At 38.7% G+C, this 21,385-nt stretch overlaps 1 protein-coding gene across 13 annotated transcripts in view; it reads right to left on the bottom strand.

Moving 5' to 3' along the window:
* The window catches only part of ap3b2 (adaptor related protein complex 3 subunit beta 2), a 56,760-nt gene that overhangs the window by 23,558 nt on the left and 11,817 nt on the right, over positions 1–21,385 (bottom strand). For all 13 annotated transcript variants that reach the window (XM_026175205.1, XM_026175206.1, XM_026175208.1 and 10 more), the window contains exons 2-16: positions 17,824–17,899; positions 16,562–16,636; positions 16,177–16,272; positions 14,986–15,146; positions 13,788–13,854; positions 13,196–13,378; positions 9,633–9,830; positions 6,569–6,666; positions 4,976–5,030; positions 4,792–4,863; positions 4,632–4,694; positions 4,392–4,524; positions 3,279–3,388; positions 2,898–3,074; positions 517–703 (exon numbers count right to left, since the gene is read on the bottom strand). In XM_026175205.1, the coding sequence (XP_026030990.1) occupies positions 517–703; positions 2,898–3,074; positions 3,279–3,388; positions 4,392–4,524; positions 4,632–4,694; positions 4,792–4,863; positions 4,976–5,030; positions 6,569–6,666; positions 9,633–9,830; positions 13,196–13,378; positions 13,788–13,854; positions 14,986–15,146; positions 16,177–16,272; positions 16,562–16,636; positions 17,824–17,899 (1,751 nt within the window). The remainder of the gene's footprint in view (positions 1–516; positions 704–2,897; positions 3,075–3,278; positions 3,389–4,391; positions 4,525–4,631; positions 4,695–4,791; positions 4,864–4,975; positions 5,031–6,568; positions 6,667–9,632; positions 9,831–13,195; positions 13,379–13,787; positions 13,855–14,985; positions 15,147–16,176; positions 16,273–16,561; positions 16,637–17,823; positions 17,900–21,385) is intronic.

Below are 21,385 nucleotides of genomic sequence, written 5' to 3'. Positions count from 1 at the left end.
TGTATCCTCAAACAGCTCTTGGACACATGGAAAAAAATCCCTCGTTCATTATTTCCAAGCTGTTTTGTAGATTTAAAATTGGAAGAAATTGAGATAATAATCCCTGGAAGCTTAAATCACAATACTTGTGGAAAAAAAGGATCTTATTTGTGTTGATATCTGACTGAGTTATGACTCTGAGAAGGATACGTTATATCTGATGCGGAGCCGCTGCTGCAGCTGCATCTGCTGGCTGTGTAGACCAAAACAGCCCATAACTTCCTCTTTCTTTCACTTTAGCTGTTTTTGCCTCAGGTGTCTCAACGTACAGAGAGACACAGAGCAGCAGGAAATTATGGCTCAATTTTCTGTTTAATTGATTGTGACCGTCTCATGTTTGTTAAGGCGGTTCATGACTGATGGTAATTAAACGCTAATAACATTGCTCAAACTATTTCTGCCATTATAATTTTCAAACAGCCGCAATACAAGTTCACAAACTAGAAAACAAAACTTACTGTTGACTTGCTTCTGTACCTTTAAAAGGAGACTCAAGGACGGGTGCAGGTTTGAGGGCGAGGAACAGCTTTTTAGCATACTTGCTTAGGGCTCCACTCTTCTCGGTGGGCACGATGAGTTGGCGAATGAAGCGTGCCCGGTCGCGGATGTCGTAGTTCTGGTCGTATTTGGCCAAGTTGAGAACATACTGCGTCAGCAGTTTAGTCTGAGGGGTGAAGGGACACGAAAGGAAGGTGGAAGAACAGTAAAACAACACCTTATCTACTGCGTTACGTGCATGTGCAGTGTGGGAGTGTATGTAGCTGTGGATTTGTTTGAGAGGGTCTAAGAGGATAGGACTACTGCATTAGTCTTGAGCCACCTCTCGTGTCGTAATATTTTATTAGAACATAAAAAAAAGATGTGACTCACTGAAATGTGCAAACATACATGGGAATACTGTATAAGGCAAAAACAAGAAGCTCGAAAGTCAGTATTTGATATCACTATTCAAGAACAGTTCTCCTTGTTTCTTGAAGGACATTCAAAGCCCTTCTATGGATGTTGGCTGACCTTTGGTGCAGTTTTCTGTCACGATGAGCTCACACTGCTTCAGAAGTGCTGAGGCCCAAGCTCTAGGAAGGCCAATCCATAATTGACAATTACGAGGACACACCTGTGTGTTTTCTTATCCAGGTATGATTTTACTGTACAGGAAATGTGTTTGGTGTCCTGCTAAAAAGGACCTAAGCCACTGCAGGTCAGACAATCAGATGGTACTGCATGGTGGATCAAAGTTGACAGTCTTTTTCTGCATTCGTAATTCCATCAGTTTTAAGAAGATCTCCATCACCACTGGCTGAAATGCAGCCCCATACCATGACAGAGCCTCCATGATGTTTTACAGGTACTTGAAAGCAGTCAGAAACGAGCGCTGGACTGAAAATAAGTGGAAAAGAAATACCTCCAGAAAGCCTGGAGAACTTTTGCTGAAGACCACTTCAAAAAACGACTCTTTAGAAACAGGAATTAGGTGTTCTCAAATGACTCAAGTCTGTTTGTTAAATGAATGAACACATTTTAAACACAGACAGACTTCCTGGTATGAAACTTTCACAAAGAAAAACCAAAGGCATGTAAATATCTGGATACACTGACATGTTTCTGGTTTCATGGATTCCTGTAAGACCTCATCACGTTAAAAGAAAAAAACATAATTGGTGATAGGAGATTGGTGAAGGTTTGCAACTAGTCTGCAACTAATTTATAAGAAGACAGAGTCCCTGATTGAAAGCTTACTTGAATGATAAAGCTCAACACTTTTTTTGGAAACCATTTGAAAATTGACTCTGAATGTGACATATTTGAGTTTTCTTTAACTTGGTCTGCATTGCAGAAAAAATCTAAGAGCACTTTTAATGAAGATATGCATCGTAATGACTGTGTGAGAGCGTCACTGGCTTTATTTCTAGACTGCAAATTTACACAGTGCATAAGTGTAGGTGGCAACAATGTCCCAGGTGAGACTGGAGAAGGCAGGAAGAAGAGTGTGTGTGGACGCCACAGAGGTGTGTTTAGTGCGTTCTGTCACCTGACAGCAGCCTTGTTCACACAAACTAAATGAAAGCCAACATCATGCTCAGTCATTTATGCACAATACTGCAAGATCATTTTTAAAAACAACACGTTGGATATTGAATATAATCTCAAATGTTTCTTTTTTTGTGATGGTGATGATTTGAATCAGCAGACCTTGTTGATGTGTATTCACACTTATTATCAGGGAGAGGCAGCCAGACTATCACCATCCTGAATCCTCCCAGCTGCACCCTGCTGCTGTAAGCAATGAGCCTAATTTAATTAAAGATTAGATTTTGCCTTTACAACAGTGTCTTTGCTCACTAGCACAAATATCACTGCTGACTTGAATTTTCAAGACAAAGGGGATATTTGAGTAATTTATTCTGTGAAGTGAAATTAAATGTGTGAGTTGAAATGTTTTTATTCTGGATTAAATTCCTCTTCCTCTAAAATGTTCATACAAATGGGTCAGACTTTCCTTTCAGGTGTACCTTCTGCCACAAGTTTGTTTCTAATAAATTCAAACTTTTGGGGTTGAAACTGGTGTATTTATAACACCAAAACAAAACAACAGTCACCTTAAGGTGCTTTTATTGTAAGGTAAAGAATCTACAATAAGAGAGAAGACCCCAACAATCAGACGACCCCCTATCAGCAAGCACTTGGTGAAAGTGAGAAGGAAAAACTCCCTTTTAACAGGGAGAAACCTGAAGAAGAACCAGGCTCAGGGCAGGGCAGCCATTTGTTGTGTTGTTGTGACCAATTTGTGGGTGAGGGAAGGGAGACAGAACAAAAGGACAGCCATAAATACTAGTGACAGAAAAACATGCCATTCCCACCTGTTTGGAGTTGGTCAGATATAGCTTGGCTGCCAAATTGATGATCTGAAGCTTCACAATGTCCTCTTCATTAGTGAATGACTTGGCCATCTTCCTTAGAACATCTGGGGCGATCTTAGGTACATGCTCACAGTATTCTCCAATCAGCCACAGGATACTTGCCCGTGCCATTGGCACCTGAGAACACAGGTTGATAGCAAACTAACACTGCTACTACAGAGGGATATGACTGGCAGAAACAGGTTTACCGTCAATGTAAACGGTGGTTCAAGAGCCCGAGTCAATTAGTGAACACTTAGTTGACACCTGGTTTATAATAATAGATACTGAATGAGGCATTGAGGTAAGCTACCATCTGCAGGTCATGAAAGAGACTCTTACCTGAATGTTGTCGGTCAGTTTCGCCATGTGCTTTATGATGTCGCTGTGCTTCTCCGGCTGCATCTGCAGCAGCTTCTTGATAACAACCACTGACTCGGCAACCACCAACTCTGCACAAAAGAAAGAAGAGTCACTCGTTGAAATCAGAAATGAACAATAAATACATACTTTTAAACATCACTACTGCTCCGAGTCAATGTGTGGAAAGTATTCAGCATTCATTTACCAGTTCATTCACACTAGAAATTCACACTGTTCACTTCATTCTGTATATTTGTTCAACTGTCATGACATTAAGACATGACCAAGACAACCTGCTGAAGTTAAAAAACGAGCAATGCAGTGAGGAAGAAAGGTGATTTAAATGATTTTGAACGTGGTATGGGTCTTGATGCCAGACGTGCTGGTTTGAGTATCAGAAAGTGCTGATCCGCTGGGATTTTCCTGCATAACCAGTAACCTATAACCAAGTTACGCTGAATGCATAACACAGATGGGCTACAGCAGCTTCAGACCACAGCAGGTGACTGTACTGACACCCAAGAACAAGAAACTGAAGCTGTAATTCACACGGGATAAAACTGGACAATAGAAGAGTGGAAAAATGTTGCCTGGGCCGATGACTCTCCATTAATGAAACAACATTCAACAACAATCAGAGCATGAAAAATAACATGAAAGCACAGATTCAACCTGCCTTGTATCAACAGTTCAGGATCCTGGTGGTAAAATGGTGTTGGGGGATATTTTCTCGACACATTTTAATCCCCTTAGTATCAACTGAGCACCATTTAAATGCCACATCCTACCTGATTATTGTTGCTGGCCATGTCTACCACTTTCATGACCACAGTGTACCCATCTCCTGATGGCTGCTTCCAGCAGGATAACATGCCATCACACACATCAAACAATCTCAAACTCATATCTAGAACATGAGAACGAGTTCACCGTACTCCACAGTCATCAGTTCTCGATCTATTTGATTAGATTTTTTGGAATGTATTTTTCTCTTTTTACTTTTAAGTCTTGTTTTTGATGTTATTTTGCCATCTGTTCATACAATATGTACAGTTTAAAGAGTGTCTTATACTAACAAATAAAAAGACTCACCATCTCGGTTGGAGAGCAGCTGCACAAGACCGTTCAGACATGTGTCCCTCACCTCGCTGATGTTGGTAGCACAGCGACCAATGGCTTGGATTGTTGCAGCCACAAAGTCTTTATCCATGCTTTTAATATATGTCTGCCAGAAAAAAGCAGCCACTCTGCATATTAATTCATACAGGAAGACAAAGTTGGTTGCTGACTGACTGCTCTTCCTAAAACATGACTTATATTTTTTAATTGTACCTGAAATTCTCTGAGGATGGTGGAAATGTTTGTCTCGTTGGCCAGATTGGTTAGAACCTCCAGCTGCAAATAACAATAATAAGAATCCATCATGTTCTCATATCTCCACAAACTGCTAAAAACTTCTGACCATCTTCAAAAAAAGAGAACAGAAAGCAACCTTTAGGACTTTGATCTGAGTTGGATCTGTTGAGCGGATGTAGAAACTCTTCAGATATGGTTCAAACATCCCCTGTGACACACAAAGACAGGAAGAACCTCCGTGAAGCTTCGTTAGAATAAAAATACCATTTAAACACATAAATATAAAACAGAAGAAAACAGAAACACCAGCTTTAGCTCACCCGTCTCTTAATGGACATTGTTGCCACGTTCTGAAGAACAACATACTGGACTTCACTAAAAGAAGAAGACACAGAGTAAGTAGCGATCGAGGATTATTATCCTGATAACTGGTAATTATTTTGCTGTCAGAAGAAAACAAAATTTTTGTCTGAGACAGGCTAAGAAGCGAGGGACAAGGAGGAGCTTTCAGGAGGTCTCTAAAAAAATGACAATATGCAATCCTGATTCTTTTTTATCATCATTTCAACATCCTCATGACTTTTCTGTCACTGATCATGACTGAAATCACACCATCACAGACGCAGGACGCATGCATCAAGTGCATCGGCCATTAAATTGTTCCCCTGTTGTTATTTAACCCACTTTAGTGCCTTATTTGGGACCTCTCTCCATCAATACATGGCACTTTAAACAAATGAATTGTATTCTTTACCTGCATCTCTCAGCTTTTAAGTGATTGATAGAGTTTTTAGATTTTACATGGACCTGCTCTGACTTGTTCTTCTTCCCTTGGTGTGTCATTACAAAAAACAAAAACAAACAAAACTCTTCTGCAGCTGTATCAAGGAAATCATTAGTATTAAGAGAAGTATTAAATTTCACCACGATTCATAAAGATGTTATTCTCACTTATAATTGAAACTGCTTGCAGTGCTTAGCCGCCAGAGTGCTAACAGCTGAATTTCTAGCTTTAAGGCAGAACAAGTGGCATCTCTACGAGTTGTGTTTTCTGTTTATTTTAACTTTTTTTTTGTCCGATCTGTCAGAAAGAACATATTGTTATTGCTAGTAACAGCTTCAACATCTGGATTTCAAAATTAAAAATGTTGAGGGTAATGTGACCTAGCTTACTTTTTCAAGCAATAATTCTTAATCTTATGCAAAAACTAAAAGAATTCCAAGAGACGTTTCACAATTGGCCTCTACTTGAAACTTCTGGCACGTTTGTAGCTACCCCTGTACGCCACAAAACGTAGCAAGTACAAATGTTTTAAAAACATTCCTGTTAAACATCAGCGCATTATTATTTAAGGCAGTAAATCCATGTGGTTATTATGCAAGCCCGGACGCCACAGAGTCAATAGCAATAAGTCTAATGAAAGATAAGGTATGGTACAATGAATTTTGGACGACTCTCCCACAGAGAGATGCTGGTGTTTGGTCGCTGCTGATTGATGATCCCATTACAACACACCCTGAGCCACAGGACCACTTGTGCAATAAAAAGCTGACAGTGTGCAGGACTTACAGGCAACAGGCCACCAATGTGCGATCATCACTCCTCATGGTTTATGAGTTCATGCTTACTTCAGCTTCACTGGGCTCCCTGTTTAATTTTACTTTCTGCTTCTAGGCATCAGCGATCCATTTTATTACGCTCACTTGTTATTTTGTTGTCATACTGTTTTCCACTTTGCTGAGTTTTGTGGTTGTTAAATCTTTTTCCCCCTCCCATTTAGCTGTGTATTTTTTCGACATTTCAACTTGTTTCCTGTTACTTTCTCCAGAGGGGAGGGTGTTTTAATTTTGGAAAATGGCGATACAGTGATTTGAAAGCAATTTATTTTGAAATTATAGACTGTAAAGCTCACCTGTGGCTCCTCAGGAGACGGACCAGGGCCTTGGCAATCACACCAACCTCCGCTTTAGGGGCCAGATGGAAATACAGCTGAGCCACAGCCATCACCACCTGGATTGTGTAAAGAATGAGAAAACAGAAACTTTTAAGTCTCACACAGTGACATAACCTCCCAATGTAAAAAAAAGAAAGAGGTGTAATGGTGAGTGTTGGGCCATTAATGAGTTTTGTTCTCTATTGAAAATTCATTCATTTTCAGCAGTTAATTACCAAGGCATCACTACCTTATGCTTATGTTGCACTGGAGATGACGAATGTGTTTGGATTTATTCTGCTCATGTGTTAAATATACATGAACAAACTAAAGCAAATACAGATTTGCTCTCTATTTACTGCTCTAGCAGTAAAAAGTTCATTCAAGAGGCAGGAGTTTTAAGATGCTCAATATGCATTGGAAACAGTTCTTACAAAGCAGAATTAATTGTGTAGATCCAATGCAGCATGTTAAAAAAACCAAAAGCGCATATGCACTGGAATGCTGACTGGTTGAAAAGTGGGCCTGAATAGGAAATGGAGCAATATTGGAGTTCCCCATGAAGACGACAAAGTACAAAAAAGCTCAAAAAGCAGCATGAGAAGCACCAAGAGCAGTGGACAGCTTTAATTGTTTCACTTTATGACAATGTTTCCTATGTTTTCACTCCTGTATGGTGACCCTGAGAGTTCAAATGCACGGAAACTTAAGAAAACACCAGCAAATAGAAAAATGCTGCGAAACCACAGAAAACACAACCAAAACTGAATAACAAACATTGGCTGTAGAAAAAACACAAAAAGGTTTTTGAATGTTTGTTATTACCCGTTTACTGTTAGCCTGTCACTTTCACAGCTGTTCCCAAAAAACACTCCTTATATGTTTTGTGAGGTTTTTTTGTGACATTTTGTGGCATTTGTTCTGTTTACATTGAGTTTTATTCTAATTGTGTCGCAGACATCATCATTTATTCCACATATTTTTAACAATGAGTCCTGTTGACTCGACAACATGTAGACAATGGCTGGATCACACAGGACCAACGCACAACCACGCTAGTCTTTTGAGAGAAAATAATGTTTGAGGCGTTCATAGGTGTGGTTGATTTCATGTGTAATTCACAAAACTTGCTCTGTTTTTAGTTAGTTTCATATCAAGCTCAAATGTTAATAGATTCTATAGTTCGGCATTAAATATCAGCTGTAAATTGCATGTCACAAACATTACTTTGCGGACCTGATTCTCCTCCTTATATTTCGTGGTTTGAGTTCTCACCTCTTACACATGCTGATAATCCTTTTTTTTTTTACACCCAAACCCAGTTCGTGTTGGTGCAATGCGTTAGTAAATCTGGCCCTAAACCCTTTACAGGATGCTTCCTCATCAGTCAGTCACTTCAGCCACCTCTAAACAAGAACTCTGAACAATGTTGGGAGAATCAGGTCAGAGTATTGTCCTTGTCCTTTCTTATATGTAGCACACAGCAGGAGACAACTGGAAATGTTCTATTTGTTTCAAGAAAGGGTAGACACATGGGTAGACACCTGAATCTCAGTTGATATTCATGAAAGAAGTTTGAATTGACACAGACCATTTCTGATTGTTTACTGGTAAATTTATGGGCTGTAAAGAGATGCAGAGCTGAAAAAAATGATAGTCTGTAGGTTTGTCACCATGAGACTAAGCTTCAATGCTGGAAACTTTAAAGTAAAAAAGACCAGGTTGTTGGTCTGCATCAAAGTCAGAGCAGTCAGACTGGAACCAATGACACTTATTCATACCTTCATCACCTCTACACTGGACTACTGTAATTCTCTCTATTTGGGTCTTCAACACTCGTCTCTCCATCGCTTGCACTTAGTCCGCTTGCTGCTGCGCGTCTTTTAACAGGTGTTAGACTGTATGAACACATCACTCCAGTTTTAGCAAATTTACACTGACTCCCTGTAAAATATTGTATTAATTTTAAGATTCTTTTACATACTTTTAAATAATATGGCGCCTAGTTATTTAAATGAATTCCTCAACATGTATGACCCCAAAGGAGCACTGAGATCATCTAGTCAGATGCTTTTAGCACAACCAAGGTCTCGATTGAAACATAGAGGAGATCGGGCCTTCGCAGTAGCAGCACCCAGACTCTGCAATAATCTGCCGGAGGAGACTCGTACTTCAGAGTCTATTCAGTCTTTTAAATCGCATCTTAAAACTCACTTTTTTACTTTGGCTTTTAATTCAAGTTCAGTATGAGTACCATCAGGCCTGTTTTATGTTTTTATTGTTAATTCACTGCCTTCTTATTTATCTATATTTGTTTCTCTATTTTTTTTTCTTGTTTTTAACCAATTGTGAAGCACTTTGGTCAACTCTGTTGTTTTTGAATGTGCTATACAAAGACATTTTGAATTGAACTGAATTTGAATTGACTGTAGAAAACTTTATATACAGTCATTGGTTGGAACTGATACCTGCAAATATGCAACTGTATGAAGTCATCACTGGAAAAGGAAACTATTTGGTTTTCCATTTCATTGGTTTGATGCAAAGCAGGTAACCACATAAAGAGCAATTACAGCTCCATGATTGACTTTTCCACTTCATGCAAGATAAGCGAACACTTGTTGGCTCAGGAATGGGAAAAGTGTTTCATATTTTATTTCACCACAAGAAACCAGCTCGCCTACAGCAATACAAAGGTTGGATAATGTGTGTGACGGCAGAATTTCACAATATCTAACATGGGTCAAAACAGGCTACTCAAGGTGACCACAGCAGCACTAATGCATTGTGATGCTTTATTAATTTCCTTGGGGAAATTGCCCTCATTTTTGAGCAAGAGGTCAGCTCAGATTAAATGCTGTACACAAGGACACTTACCATTAAAATGCTTAAGTGTCAGAGGCTTTATAAGTTGAATGAAGACCTCATCTACTCATTAAGAAATGATTTTAGAGGGCACAGCCACTTTCCATGGTAGTGAGTCAATAGACTGAGTTTTACTGCAGGAATGTGTGTGTATAATTCAAAAGAGCAGAGGTCTCACAGCTGCGTTGCGGCTCTGCAGGAGCGGTTTGGTATTCCTTAGTAGCAGTCGGTGGTCTGGATCCATCACATATGGCTTCCTCTTAGCCATGGCAGCAGCCTCGGCCTTCTTCTCCTTCTCCTCTTCGTCTTCATCCTCATCTTCATCTGAGCCGTAGAAGGTCTTATCGCCGCTGCCTCCCTCCTCCAGCAGGGACTCCTGCAGAGAAAGTGATTCTTGAGGAGTGCTTTCAAGTTATAATAAAATTTTCACTGCAAGATGCAAGTAGATGTATACTTAAGAGTTCTGCTGTCTCATCCTTCCCAATTCAAGTGTTTAATCCTAACTTCTATGGCCACTGTAGGACTAATGTGTCAGTTAAGAGAGATAAAAAGCATTAAATTTACACCCCTTAATGGCTGTGGCCAGCCGGCATGATCTGATATTGTTTGGATCACATCTTCATCTGCCCCAGAGTTTTCGTGTATCTCTAGAAGGCTGTCAGCCCACGCTTTACCTTAGCTGTCAATGCTGTGTGAGAGGTGTCTGCATCTATTTAATCTGGAAAAGGCTATATAACTTTGTGAAAGGAGTTTAAGGTCAATAAGTCAGAGAAGCTCCCGTCTGACCGATGACAGTGATACTGGGTTGAATTGTTAAGGATACTTGAACTTTTCTGTGTGAAAGACTGCTGTTTTTGCTACTGTTAACCTGTTAGCCTCTGTTAGATACTGTTAGCTGCTGTTATCCGGTGTTAGTAAAACTGTTGTTGTAGTGGACACAATTTTTGGGACCCTGATGCTTTAGGGAATAAACTCATACAATGTGAGAATGTAATCAAACTGTTTATCAGATGTATATTGAGCTTCAAATGTATCAGTCTGATTTTTATGATACTCAAGCTTATCATTAGCTACCATTATGTTAGCTTAAAACTAGCTGCTGTTGCTCTTTAGCTGGCTCTTTTCGTCTGTTGACTGCTTATGTTATACTTGAGCCCTCAGTTCATCATCTGTATGCTTTTAGCTCCTCCTCTCTTTATCCTCCATTTAAGCCAACTTTCTGCTGATTGGCTGCCCCTTGCAAAAACATGGTTTGCTCTCATCGATATCACAACGAGGCAAGAGCAGAGAATGTGTCTGAAACTGAGCTCAAAGAGCAGTCTGGGGTTTTGGCTCACATGGATTACTTGGACCGTACATGAAACTTCAGCCATGTTTAACCTTCGAGCGACCAAATGTCTTCTTGTTAGAATGGTTTCATTAAATACTTTTATTTTTATATCTTCTTCTTAAGTGAGTTTGTACTGAACCTACGCTGTTTCCTTTATATATGAGACATATTTCAAGATATTCTAATGACACCCAATTTGGTTTTTAATGTTTTTTATGTTAGGACTTAGAAAATGTAAATGATATAAGACAAATTATATTATTTAGACATACCTTGCATGTTATCTCTTGCAAAACAAACCATCTGCATTTCAATAACACTTTAAATCTTGAGTTCCGTTTGAGTGAATTATATATGCAATATGCAAATATACAGTAGAAAAACTACACTGATCAACAACAAGTCATGGTCGGGGTGTTTTTTTCCCTACTTTATTGTCTCCATTTAAACCTAAATCTAAACAATTCAATGCCAATATAAATTTTATAGCTGCAGATATAATTATACAGCTGGTTTGGTAGTCCACGATCTCATCGCTGCACTTTGCAGATGATGTGGTCTTTCTGGCCTCATAAAGAACTGATCTCAGTTCAATTTATTTATATAATGTCTATTGCCGCACGGTGCTTTATATTATAAGGTTTTAATAGAGAGCAACCCCCACAAGATAATTCTTCACGAGCAAGCAGCTGGCAACAACTCCCTTTAACAATAAGAAACCTCTGCCAGACCCAAACTCAGGGAGGAGCAGCCACCAGGTTTGTGTGACATACATATCAGTCTTGTTCACAAGTCGGGAACAAAGCTTAGCAATAGAGTGTGGAGCCCTAGTCTCTATCATTCAGGAGACTAGAGGACTCAGACTAGAGGGACTAGTCCTCCACACTGAAAGGAGCCAGTTGAGGTGTTTTGGACATATCCTACTGTGAGGAGGCCCACGATATGCTGGACAGATTATATCTCTTGGCTTTGGCTTTAGTAATGCTTCAGTGTCCTCTCAGAAGAGCTGGAGGAGGTGGCCGGGAAAAGGAAGGTCTGGATGTCTATGCTTAGACTGCTCCTGCTGCGACCCAGAAAAACAGCAGAAAATTGGATGGATGGATAATAGGTCCTTTTTAAATCGTCTATGAAAGTCATGAAATGGAGAAAAAGGAGCGCAGTGTGGAAAAATGTCCTTATTGTAAAATGGCTGCAGCACATTTATGGGTAATTACTACAATAGCAATGCTGTGGAAAAAAATTGTTCCATTTGGGCCTAGTCACTTTTGACAAAAATAAGTCAACAGGTGTGTTTATAAAAACTGATAAATATACTGAAATCAGGTGGCAGTGAGAGAGGAAAAGAAATGACAGGATGATTGTACCACTGCACAGTCACAGTAGTAGCTAATGTACCTATACACCTCTGCTGCACCGTAGTCACCCAATATGTGATTCATATGCAAATTAGAAAGTAGTGACAAAACATAATGGCTAAACTTATTTCTAGGGTTGTAAGTTTGCGTGGAGTGTTGTAACAGGCAGTGATGAAGCCGGTGATATTGTGTTTATATTATGTACTAAAATTCATCGATACAAGTAGAGTCTGCATGTTAGGTGTTACTGCTCCTCAGTATAAATTCACGTTTCTGTAACACACAAATTAGTAATGAAAGTATTTGATGAGACTCTAACCTATGAATCTCTTATTTTACCTGTTCAAGTGTGAACATCTGCTGCTTCTGTGTTTCTTACTTCACTCTCAGTTAAATAAAAACTGAAGACTGTCAGACTGAGGAATTGGTTAACCCAAGTGCAAGCAGAAAACTTGATGTATTTACAGAGAGTGAAAAAAGGCCACAAAAGGCTGTACAACAATGAAAAGAAAATGAACATCTCAAAATGGTCAATAAGATTAAATCCCCTAAACTGAGAGCGTCAACGACAGAACGCATGGCAATCTGACAAAGACAGACTAAACATACACTAAGAGGAAAGGATAATAAGGATTAGATGAATCAGACTTTTTAAATTCTCGACCGTGATCTCATGAACTCTTCCAATGAAGTCAAGTCAACGTGATTAGGAAAAGGAGGTAGAAGATTGGAAAGAGCAAAGTTGGAAATTGGAAATTTTTTGGACTGCTCTTCAGTTACTCACCTGCACCTTCAGAATAAATTTGCACAAGGAAGCGAGCTTAGGTTAGGTAAGGAACACTTGAACCAAGTAGGGTGGGAACAGATCGAAAGCGGGAAGTCACAACATAGAAAACCACATTCAAAAAGTGAAAGACGGACAAGGAAAAAACTCACATAGAACCGAGAATAACCAAGGATAATAAGAACAGTTTCACATTAGTCTATATGTTACTCATCAAAAATGTAACAGCTGTTGGCCTGCTTGCTTTCTCGTGCTGTGTGTTGCTTACTTACATTGATGTTTGGGTTGAGAAACTGCGTTCTGGCGTAGCGGGTTAGCATGTTGATGATGACGACCTGCCCCCACTCCTCAACATCAATCAAGAGATTACACAGCTTCCTGTAGTTCTTGTGGATTAGATCAATGCGCTCCGGACACACCTCTTCAAAAGCCATCACAACGCTTCCTGCCACCAACTGCAGTGCATTTCAGACCACACACATTAAGATAAAGTTCATGAATCTTCCTTTAGGAGGTTACAAGTTAGCCCTGTGGATTTTAACAATATCCATGCATTGTACAATTAAATCTTCAACGGTACAAAAAACCTGTAACTACTGACTGACTTCTGCAGTCTGTTTCTGGTTTTGTTGCATTTCCCAGAGAAAGAGCTAATGCAAAAACTGCAAGGTGAAAAAGGAGACTGGTTAAACAAATGATAAGCCTTGAAACAACCGGGGCATTAAACGCAATCTGGTGCTGTGCACAGCAGCTGGTCCCTGATATTTTGTGCACTGTGTGGTTTGCAAAATTGTATTTATCTTTGCTGGAAATAAAATCTGGAGAAAACACTGAATCAACAATGAGAAGAGAGGAAAAACATACCGTGGTTTTGTCAGCGAGGAGTTTCTCTATGACTTCAATCAGCTGGTCTTTTTGTTCAGGATCCAAACTGAGAGGAGAGAAGAATAAATCAGTAAAAATGCATGAAAAATTGTTCCAGGAACTGTAAGTAATCATCCTCAAGGGTATAAAGAAAATGGATTTTACTGCTAGAGCAGCAATGGGTTCTCAGGAGTCTATTTTTTACTGCTAAAGTTTTACAGTTGCAGCAAGTCATATGAACATTTGATCTAGCAGGCCTAGTAGTTCTCAGACTGGGAATCAAGGCTCCCACAAAGAAAAAACAACAAAGAATTCATAAAAACTGTGTTTTTCTCTATCAAATTTATATATTTCCTACTGTGTTAAAGTTTGTAAAAAAGAGAAATGGTCATATGAAAAATAAAGTTTCAATAGGACTGTACGCAGTCCTGTAAAAAAAACTAAGCACACTCTTACTGCTTCCACTGGAATTAAGAGGGTAAGTAGCAGACAGGTGCGGCTAATCAAATGCACTTGATGAATTATGACCACCTCCATAAAAGCAGACAAATTGTTAGTTTGCTGGTCTGGAGAATTCAGATGTATGTTAACGCAATATTGAAATCCACCCCAGAAAATGTGTTCTCTTTTGTATGAATGTCTGTTTGGGCTCCTAAAAAACAAGATGCTACATCTCAAAGGGTTTATCCTGATACAATAAAGCCGTGCAATGCTCAGAGAAGTTGCTAAAATCCCAAGACTACACCGGAACTGTTAGGCATGCTGGTGAAGAGGTGATGATTTGGGTTTGTTTTGCAGCCACCAGACTTGCAGCACTTTCCAGTTGACCATTTACTTCTCTGTATATCAACGTATTTTATAGTCAGTTATGAGGCCATCTGACTAACAGCAAACTCTTGTCCCAAATTGGACCATGAACTTGGAAAATGAGCCCAAATACACCAGAAAATCAGAATGAGTGACAAAGATAAGAATCAAGGTGTTGCAATGACCCAGTAAAGTCCAGATCTCAACCCAGTTCAAATTTAGTGGTGAGACCTTAGGAGAGCTGTGGATAAATAACCAAAACTTTATAATGACTGTGAGAAAAAAATATGATCATTAGTCATTATAATAACTGATACACTAAGAGCTAGCAACTCAATAAATCATGCTAACTTTGTTTTATAAACCTAAAACTGTCCTTTTGGGTTCGTACCTGTATAGTTTAGGGATTGCATGTGCTGCGGTCTTCCTGACATACGGAGACATATCCGAAGCAGCTTCTTTGATGGCCAACATCATTATTGGAACGATGATTGTTACTCTTATGCTGGAGAGGACTCGCAGGGCGCTGGCTCTGATCAGCTGGTTCGGATCCTGGAGAAGTACAAAGTGGTGGAAAAATACACTTTTAGAGGTGGTGAAATGTTGCATTTTGTTCATCGCAAAATAGTAATAAAATCTAAAGGAGCAATCTGTAGTTATGCTAGCAGCTCTGTGGTGCTGTTCCCGGGGCTAGTAGTTCCTGCAGTTTTATGCTAAACTCAGGATGCTAACATGATCACAATGAATAATATAAAGGTCAGTCAGTAATGAAATACAACACTGTTAAGTAAAGTAGCTTACCACTTTTAGGAAATTAGCACTAAAACACAGCACTGCCATCGCTGGTTCTAATATAAAATGTTTTTTAAATTTTATTTATTTGGTCGTGATTTCAGGCCAATTTATCCAGTAATTCCAGATATTTAAATCAATTCATTTTCATTTCATTTATATAGCGCAAAATCACTACAACAGTTGCCTCAAGGCACTTTATTTTGTAAGGTAAAAACCCTACAATAATACAAGGAAAACAGAAAGCCCCAACAATCATATGACCACTATGAGAAAGTGCTTTGGTGACAGTGGGAAGGAAAAACTCCCCTTTAAGAGGAAGAAACTGCACAAAGAATCAGGCTCAGTGAGGGGCGACCATCTGCTGTGGCCAGTTGGGGGTAAGTGGATGAAGACAGCAGAGAGACATGGTGTGAAAGAGAACAATTAAATTAGTGCTGTCAGCGTTAAACTCGTTAAAATGACGTTAACGCCATAACCGCATTAAATCTCCGTTAGTGAGTTAGCGCGGATCGCCTCGTGCATGGGGCTGTATGGTGCTAACGCGTTAACGAACTAACCGCGCTAACGCGTTAATTTAAGCAATCAATTCAGTTTCATTTAAGCTTTTTTTGTCCAAATGTTGTAAACAAGTTAGGCTTTTAGAGCCATTCACTCATAGTTAACGAGGACTATCGTGCAAGCTAGGTGAATTGCAGCTAATTTTTGTATAATATGAAGACGAGGCTTTAGAAAAATGGTTTATATTATCTCAAATCTAAAAAATTGTCACATATATAAACTGCTGTACCTTCAGACCTCGCTGAAACGTGGAAATTGAAAGCAGAGCAAGATCCTGCTGCTCCTCAGCGTAACGCACCAAGTAAACATAGACCAGCTTCTTCACCTGGAAAGACGAACAGTAAGAGGGAAAGAAGAAACAAATGTAATCGTTTAAATTTTAACAATTTCATCCAACCTATGTGTATTAGCTTAATTATTTTCACTGAGATGAGTCCAGTAAGGCACAGTTATTAAAACATGCAAAAGTGGAGAAGGAAATTGCAATTTTGTTTATATGAGATAAAACTGCACTCCACGGAGGTTTGGAAAATGTGATAAGATAATAGGAAGGAAAATGAAGAGTGCAGAGCCTGTAGCACATGAAGCAACATGAGACTAGGTTCATTACCAACCTCTATGTTTTTACAAGCCACGTTTTTCACCACAGCGGGGAAGAGATCTGATGCATTTTTACCTCGGGCAATCATCTGCAGAGAAAAGACGCATCCAAAAAGCATAACAAAGATTTCACAAGATGGCATTTTTCAAGCATTTCAATTGTTGGCAAGAAAAAATACATTTTTTATGTTTTATTTTATCTTTTGATGCTTTTTTTTGTGCTCTTGGCCCGGCAGGAATGATGAATGAAAAGATGGGTGTGGAGCCTCAGAAGTAGAAATCTGACAGAGTATGAATATTTAACAGCTGACTGCACAGTTTGCATCTCTTATCACAGTAGTTAAATCATTGGAGGCAGCCTTTGTCTTATGGCTCAGGGCACAGTTTTATAAAATGACTGCATTTTGACAATAATACCATGAGATTAATCGCCAGTTTTGGTATAGAGAGCATGCTTCTGGCCTTTTCTTAGTCTCAGAATAAGTAAAACATTATGCATTGTATGTTTTGCATTTAAAGGTTTGACCTTGTGCACCTGTGTACCCGCTGATCAGTGAAATCTCAAGGGGGGGAAATCTGCCCCTTTCTGCAATGTTAATGTTCCAGCTAGCCACTTACTTTAGTTAAAAAATAAAATAAAGATTTCCAGGTTTTTATGTGAATCTACACCCACTGGCCACTTCATTAGGCCAATGAGTTAACTATTCATCAGCTCGTTACAGCATCAGTGACATCATCAGACAAGATCAGTTAAATAATAACTAAAGTAATTTTTTAAAAATTATGGTCATTATTAGAGACAGAAAGGAGGATTATGGGTATGCTCACTGGCTAATCAGATGTCAGCTGTGTGCCTTGGTTTCACAGTTAACACTACCTGTTGCTAATCATCAAGATGGAGACTGCAAAGACACTCAGCTCAGCTCAAGGCTTCAAAATTGAAGTAATGACAGACATGGTGGCTATGAGGATCTTTTGTTTATCGTCCACAGTAAACGTGACTTATTTTTGTATATATTTATTTTGTTTTGTATATATCCCTGTTGACTGTACGTTTTTATTCCTGTTGTCTACTATTTATATTGTATTGCGGCAAAGTTGGTGTGGAGCACCCACAATTTCATTGTACATATACATTCTATTCTGTTCTCTGTTCTGAAATAGTGTTATACAACAGTATTATCCATGACATTTTTTAAAGCATGATAATAAACTTCATGGCTCACTCTTGATGTGATCCTAATTTCCCCATTGTGTCCATCTGATTTATACTCACAGCTACAATCCGCTTCATTGCCTCCAGCTTCAGGGAGTCTTTGTTGCTGTCCAGCATCTCTTTCAAGTCGTCATGTCTGTGGGAAGAAAACATTATAAAAATATATTTCACAGCATGGAAACCACCAAACACCCAGAATGCAACAAGAAGTACTGATATGTTTTACTTTTAAAGCTCAAAATTGATCAAAGACTACAGCTGTGACCCCAAAATTATTCTCTTTGAAGTAGGAAAGCCTCACAAAATAAAGAAACATTTGAACATAAAATACCTGGATAATTGGAACGTGGCATAATCGCTAAAACAAAATGACTTCTCAAACACAGACTGTTGATAAATGGGTAGAAACGAGTGTTAGAAATATTTTGGATGCAGCGAAGTAGAACAATACATAAAATAGAATACATTAGGTCTGTCAGTATCATATACAGTTGTTTATTATTTAAATAAACAGTCTAGTGATTTTATTAGCCAAATGATGGGCCAGTGATCTGTGAATCAGCAGCTTGTTTGATAAATGATATTATTTCTTCAGCATTTTCTAATTGCAGATCGTCATATGCAAGGGTTTATCGCTGTTCTTTGGTTTTTGATTTTGATGTTGCAGTTTAAAGAACATATGATTACCACGCTAAATCAACAAAACGATGACCAAATCAAGTAAAATATTTTGTTATCACTTGCAGAGTTGAAAAGTATTACTAATTCAAAACAATTATAATTTATCATATTTGTACTTGACCAAAAAATATAAACATAAGATTGTAAAGCAATTGTCATCTTCTCCAGTTGACTCTATATAAACTTTAATGATGATTCTTGCTATTAAACCACAAGATTTTAAACCATAGCAGAGAATGTCTACTAGCTTTTTCCTATTAACTTGTTCTTTGGGTATAAAAGCTTTTGCTGTTTTATTTTATTCAAGCGCAGTTGTACTTTGGCTAATGTTCATTTTCCACTTCAGGTTTTTAGATTACTAAACAGAAACCAAATAAAGATTTGAGGTGTTCGGATTTAGCTTGTAAAGCTAGTTTTCGATTTAGTTTTTACTACTTTTATTACTTTTGATATCAGTTTTTTACGGAGGAGGAAAAAAAAGTGGGCATGTCTTTTTTTTTTTGTTTCCAGAATTTTGAGATTAAAGTCAGAATTCTGACTTAAAGTATATTTATTGTTTTATTGTATATTATTTTCTAACAGCTGTGCTTTGTATCTGCATACAGACTACTGTATAACAGTGCTTTGTTCTCCAGCTTTGCTCATCCATCATTACTGTCAGAAACAACAGAGCGGTCAGCTCACACAGCAGTCTGAGTAGATCTAAGCATCTCCACCCAGCTGCAAAACAAACACAAATAAACGGCAGTGACAGTTTCTACCAAACCTGCCTGTAGGAGAACCTGCAAACACTGGTTTCAGTAAGACAACACAACAATACAGACAGGAACAACTGCTGCAGCTGTCAAGATAAACACACCAGGCTAATTGAATTCTGAAATACTGATGGATGGCATTTTCATGCAACCTTAGCATTCATTCGGCTGCTTCCCCATAAATAAGATACAAAAAGACTTCACGTATTTTCATTCCACAAATACAGAAATGCATGACAACTTTGAGGAGTTGTCTATATAATACCCTCAATCATAACCACTTTAAATCAACTTGTAAGTCTTATTTTCTTTTAATAGTAACAGTGTACATATATATAAATTTGGCAGTGTTATGTGGGTATTATTCAATTTCTGCCCTTCAGCCAGCTGTTTAATTACCCACAATAACAATATGATTCAATAAAAGCAGCTTCTGAAATGTTTTCACATCTAATTATGGAAACAGTTGCACTCATACAGTAAGTTTCTTTAAATCTGACATTACTTAGCACAAAAGGAAAACTGTAAACTACTCTAAAACCACCAAACAGGACAACTCACTCAGCAGACAGACCTTTCATTACGAATCAGGGTCTTGTCATTTGGTGGTATGGGAAAAGAAGGGTGGAGTTCAGTTGGTGGTGGGTGGCGTGATTGCTGCACATTTCCCCCAGCGGGTTTCCAAGGCAACAAAGAATGCAATAAAATGAAGTTAAGTGATTTCCCGGTTTCCCGGAGAGCCTTTGTTGCATCTGACAGTATTACCACGTGGGATCATCATCGACTCTAACAACCGAGTCCAGAGTCTCTGAAAATTATTGAGTGACTGCACACTTGTTTTAGAACAGGTGAGAGATGGGAGGCTCAGATGTGGCGAAACTGGGGTTTCCCCTCACACAAACAACCTCGCTGCTGGCATTGAGAGTATTTCTTAAAGCTTCTCTTTTAACTGAAGTATATCTGAAAAATAAAGGGATCTATATTGTATTATAGTGCTGGCCTTCGAATTTGGCTAATACCCCCTAAACTGTGAGACGCAAATGTAAAATATTGTTCTTTATTTATATCACTACAACATGCAGGTTGCAATATACAGCTTCTGCTACCAAAGTTTAAATATGTTATTAGTTGTATGAGCTTTTAAAAGACATCATTACACTTCTATAATTCATGTCAGATCCATTCATCCTTCTCCAGTTCAGACTGGAGGTGGCTGGAGCCTATCCCAGCTGCAATGGGTGGTACACTCTGTAGAGGCTCACCTACATGTGAGACCCTTCAATTTAATAAATTAAATCAACAGATATTCAGTGATTACTACAGTAAGTGCATACATATTACTGATGTGCAGTTATATGTATTCTCCATATCTTATGGCATAACTGGGAAACAACCCCTCGGCTGTACTTTTCCAGCTTTCGGCTAAAGTGCCAACAAAGTTTTCGCTAGAGCTCCTTGTTGCCAGGAACAGTAAACCGCACAATCATAGACTCAGCCCATCCTTGTTGGTGCCTCATTGGCAGATTTGTATAAGGATGTATATGACTGTGTGCTCTGCATTTGAGTTACAAGTCAAAACACATTGGTCAAGCAGTACTGCAAATACTGCTAGAGCTGTAACTTCCTCAGATCTTGTCATCTTCTCCGTAAATGAAGTTGTGTCCAAAATGCTTTAAATTAAAAAAAATCAAAACATTTTCCTTCAGATTAAAATTAAAGCTATTGAGATATTGGACCCTCGCGGTTTATATAGTCTCTCAGTCATTAGACATTGGGGACCTGTCAAGTGTGCCTCACGCCCTAAGACAGCTGGGATAGACTCCAGCTCCACATGATCCTGAGCTCGAGAAGCAGTTAATAAAATGGATGGACTGCGAGATGGAGTTTTATAATTCATAACTTTAAAATTTAGCCTTATGAGGGTGTTGACATTAACCTTCAAGTGATTGAGCCATAAATTTGTACATGTGATATTTTACAAATGTAAACATTTCAGAATATCTGTTACAGGTAAATGAATCAGACCAGGCATGATGAGAGCCAGGAGAGCCTGAAAGATTCAAAAATCAAAGAATGTATGAGGAAATGATCTTAAAACAATGTTGTGATTAATTCATCCTGTGCAGTGTGAATGTATCTCCCAACACTGCATGTTATTTAAATCAGGCTCCAACCAGTGCTACAAA

This window comes from Astatotilapia calliptera, chromosome 7 (assembly GCF_900246225.1).
Source record: "Astatotilapia calliptera chromosome 7, fAstCal1.2, whole genome shotgun sequence".
Taxonomy (NCBI): Eukaryota; Metazoa; Chordata; class Actinopteri; order Cichliformes; family Cichlidae; genus Astatotilapia; species Astatotilapia calliptera.
This window is presented reverse-complemented; position numbering and strand designations above follow the sequence as displayed.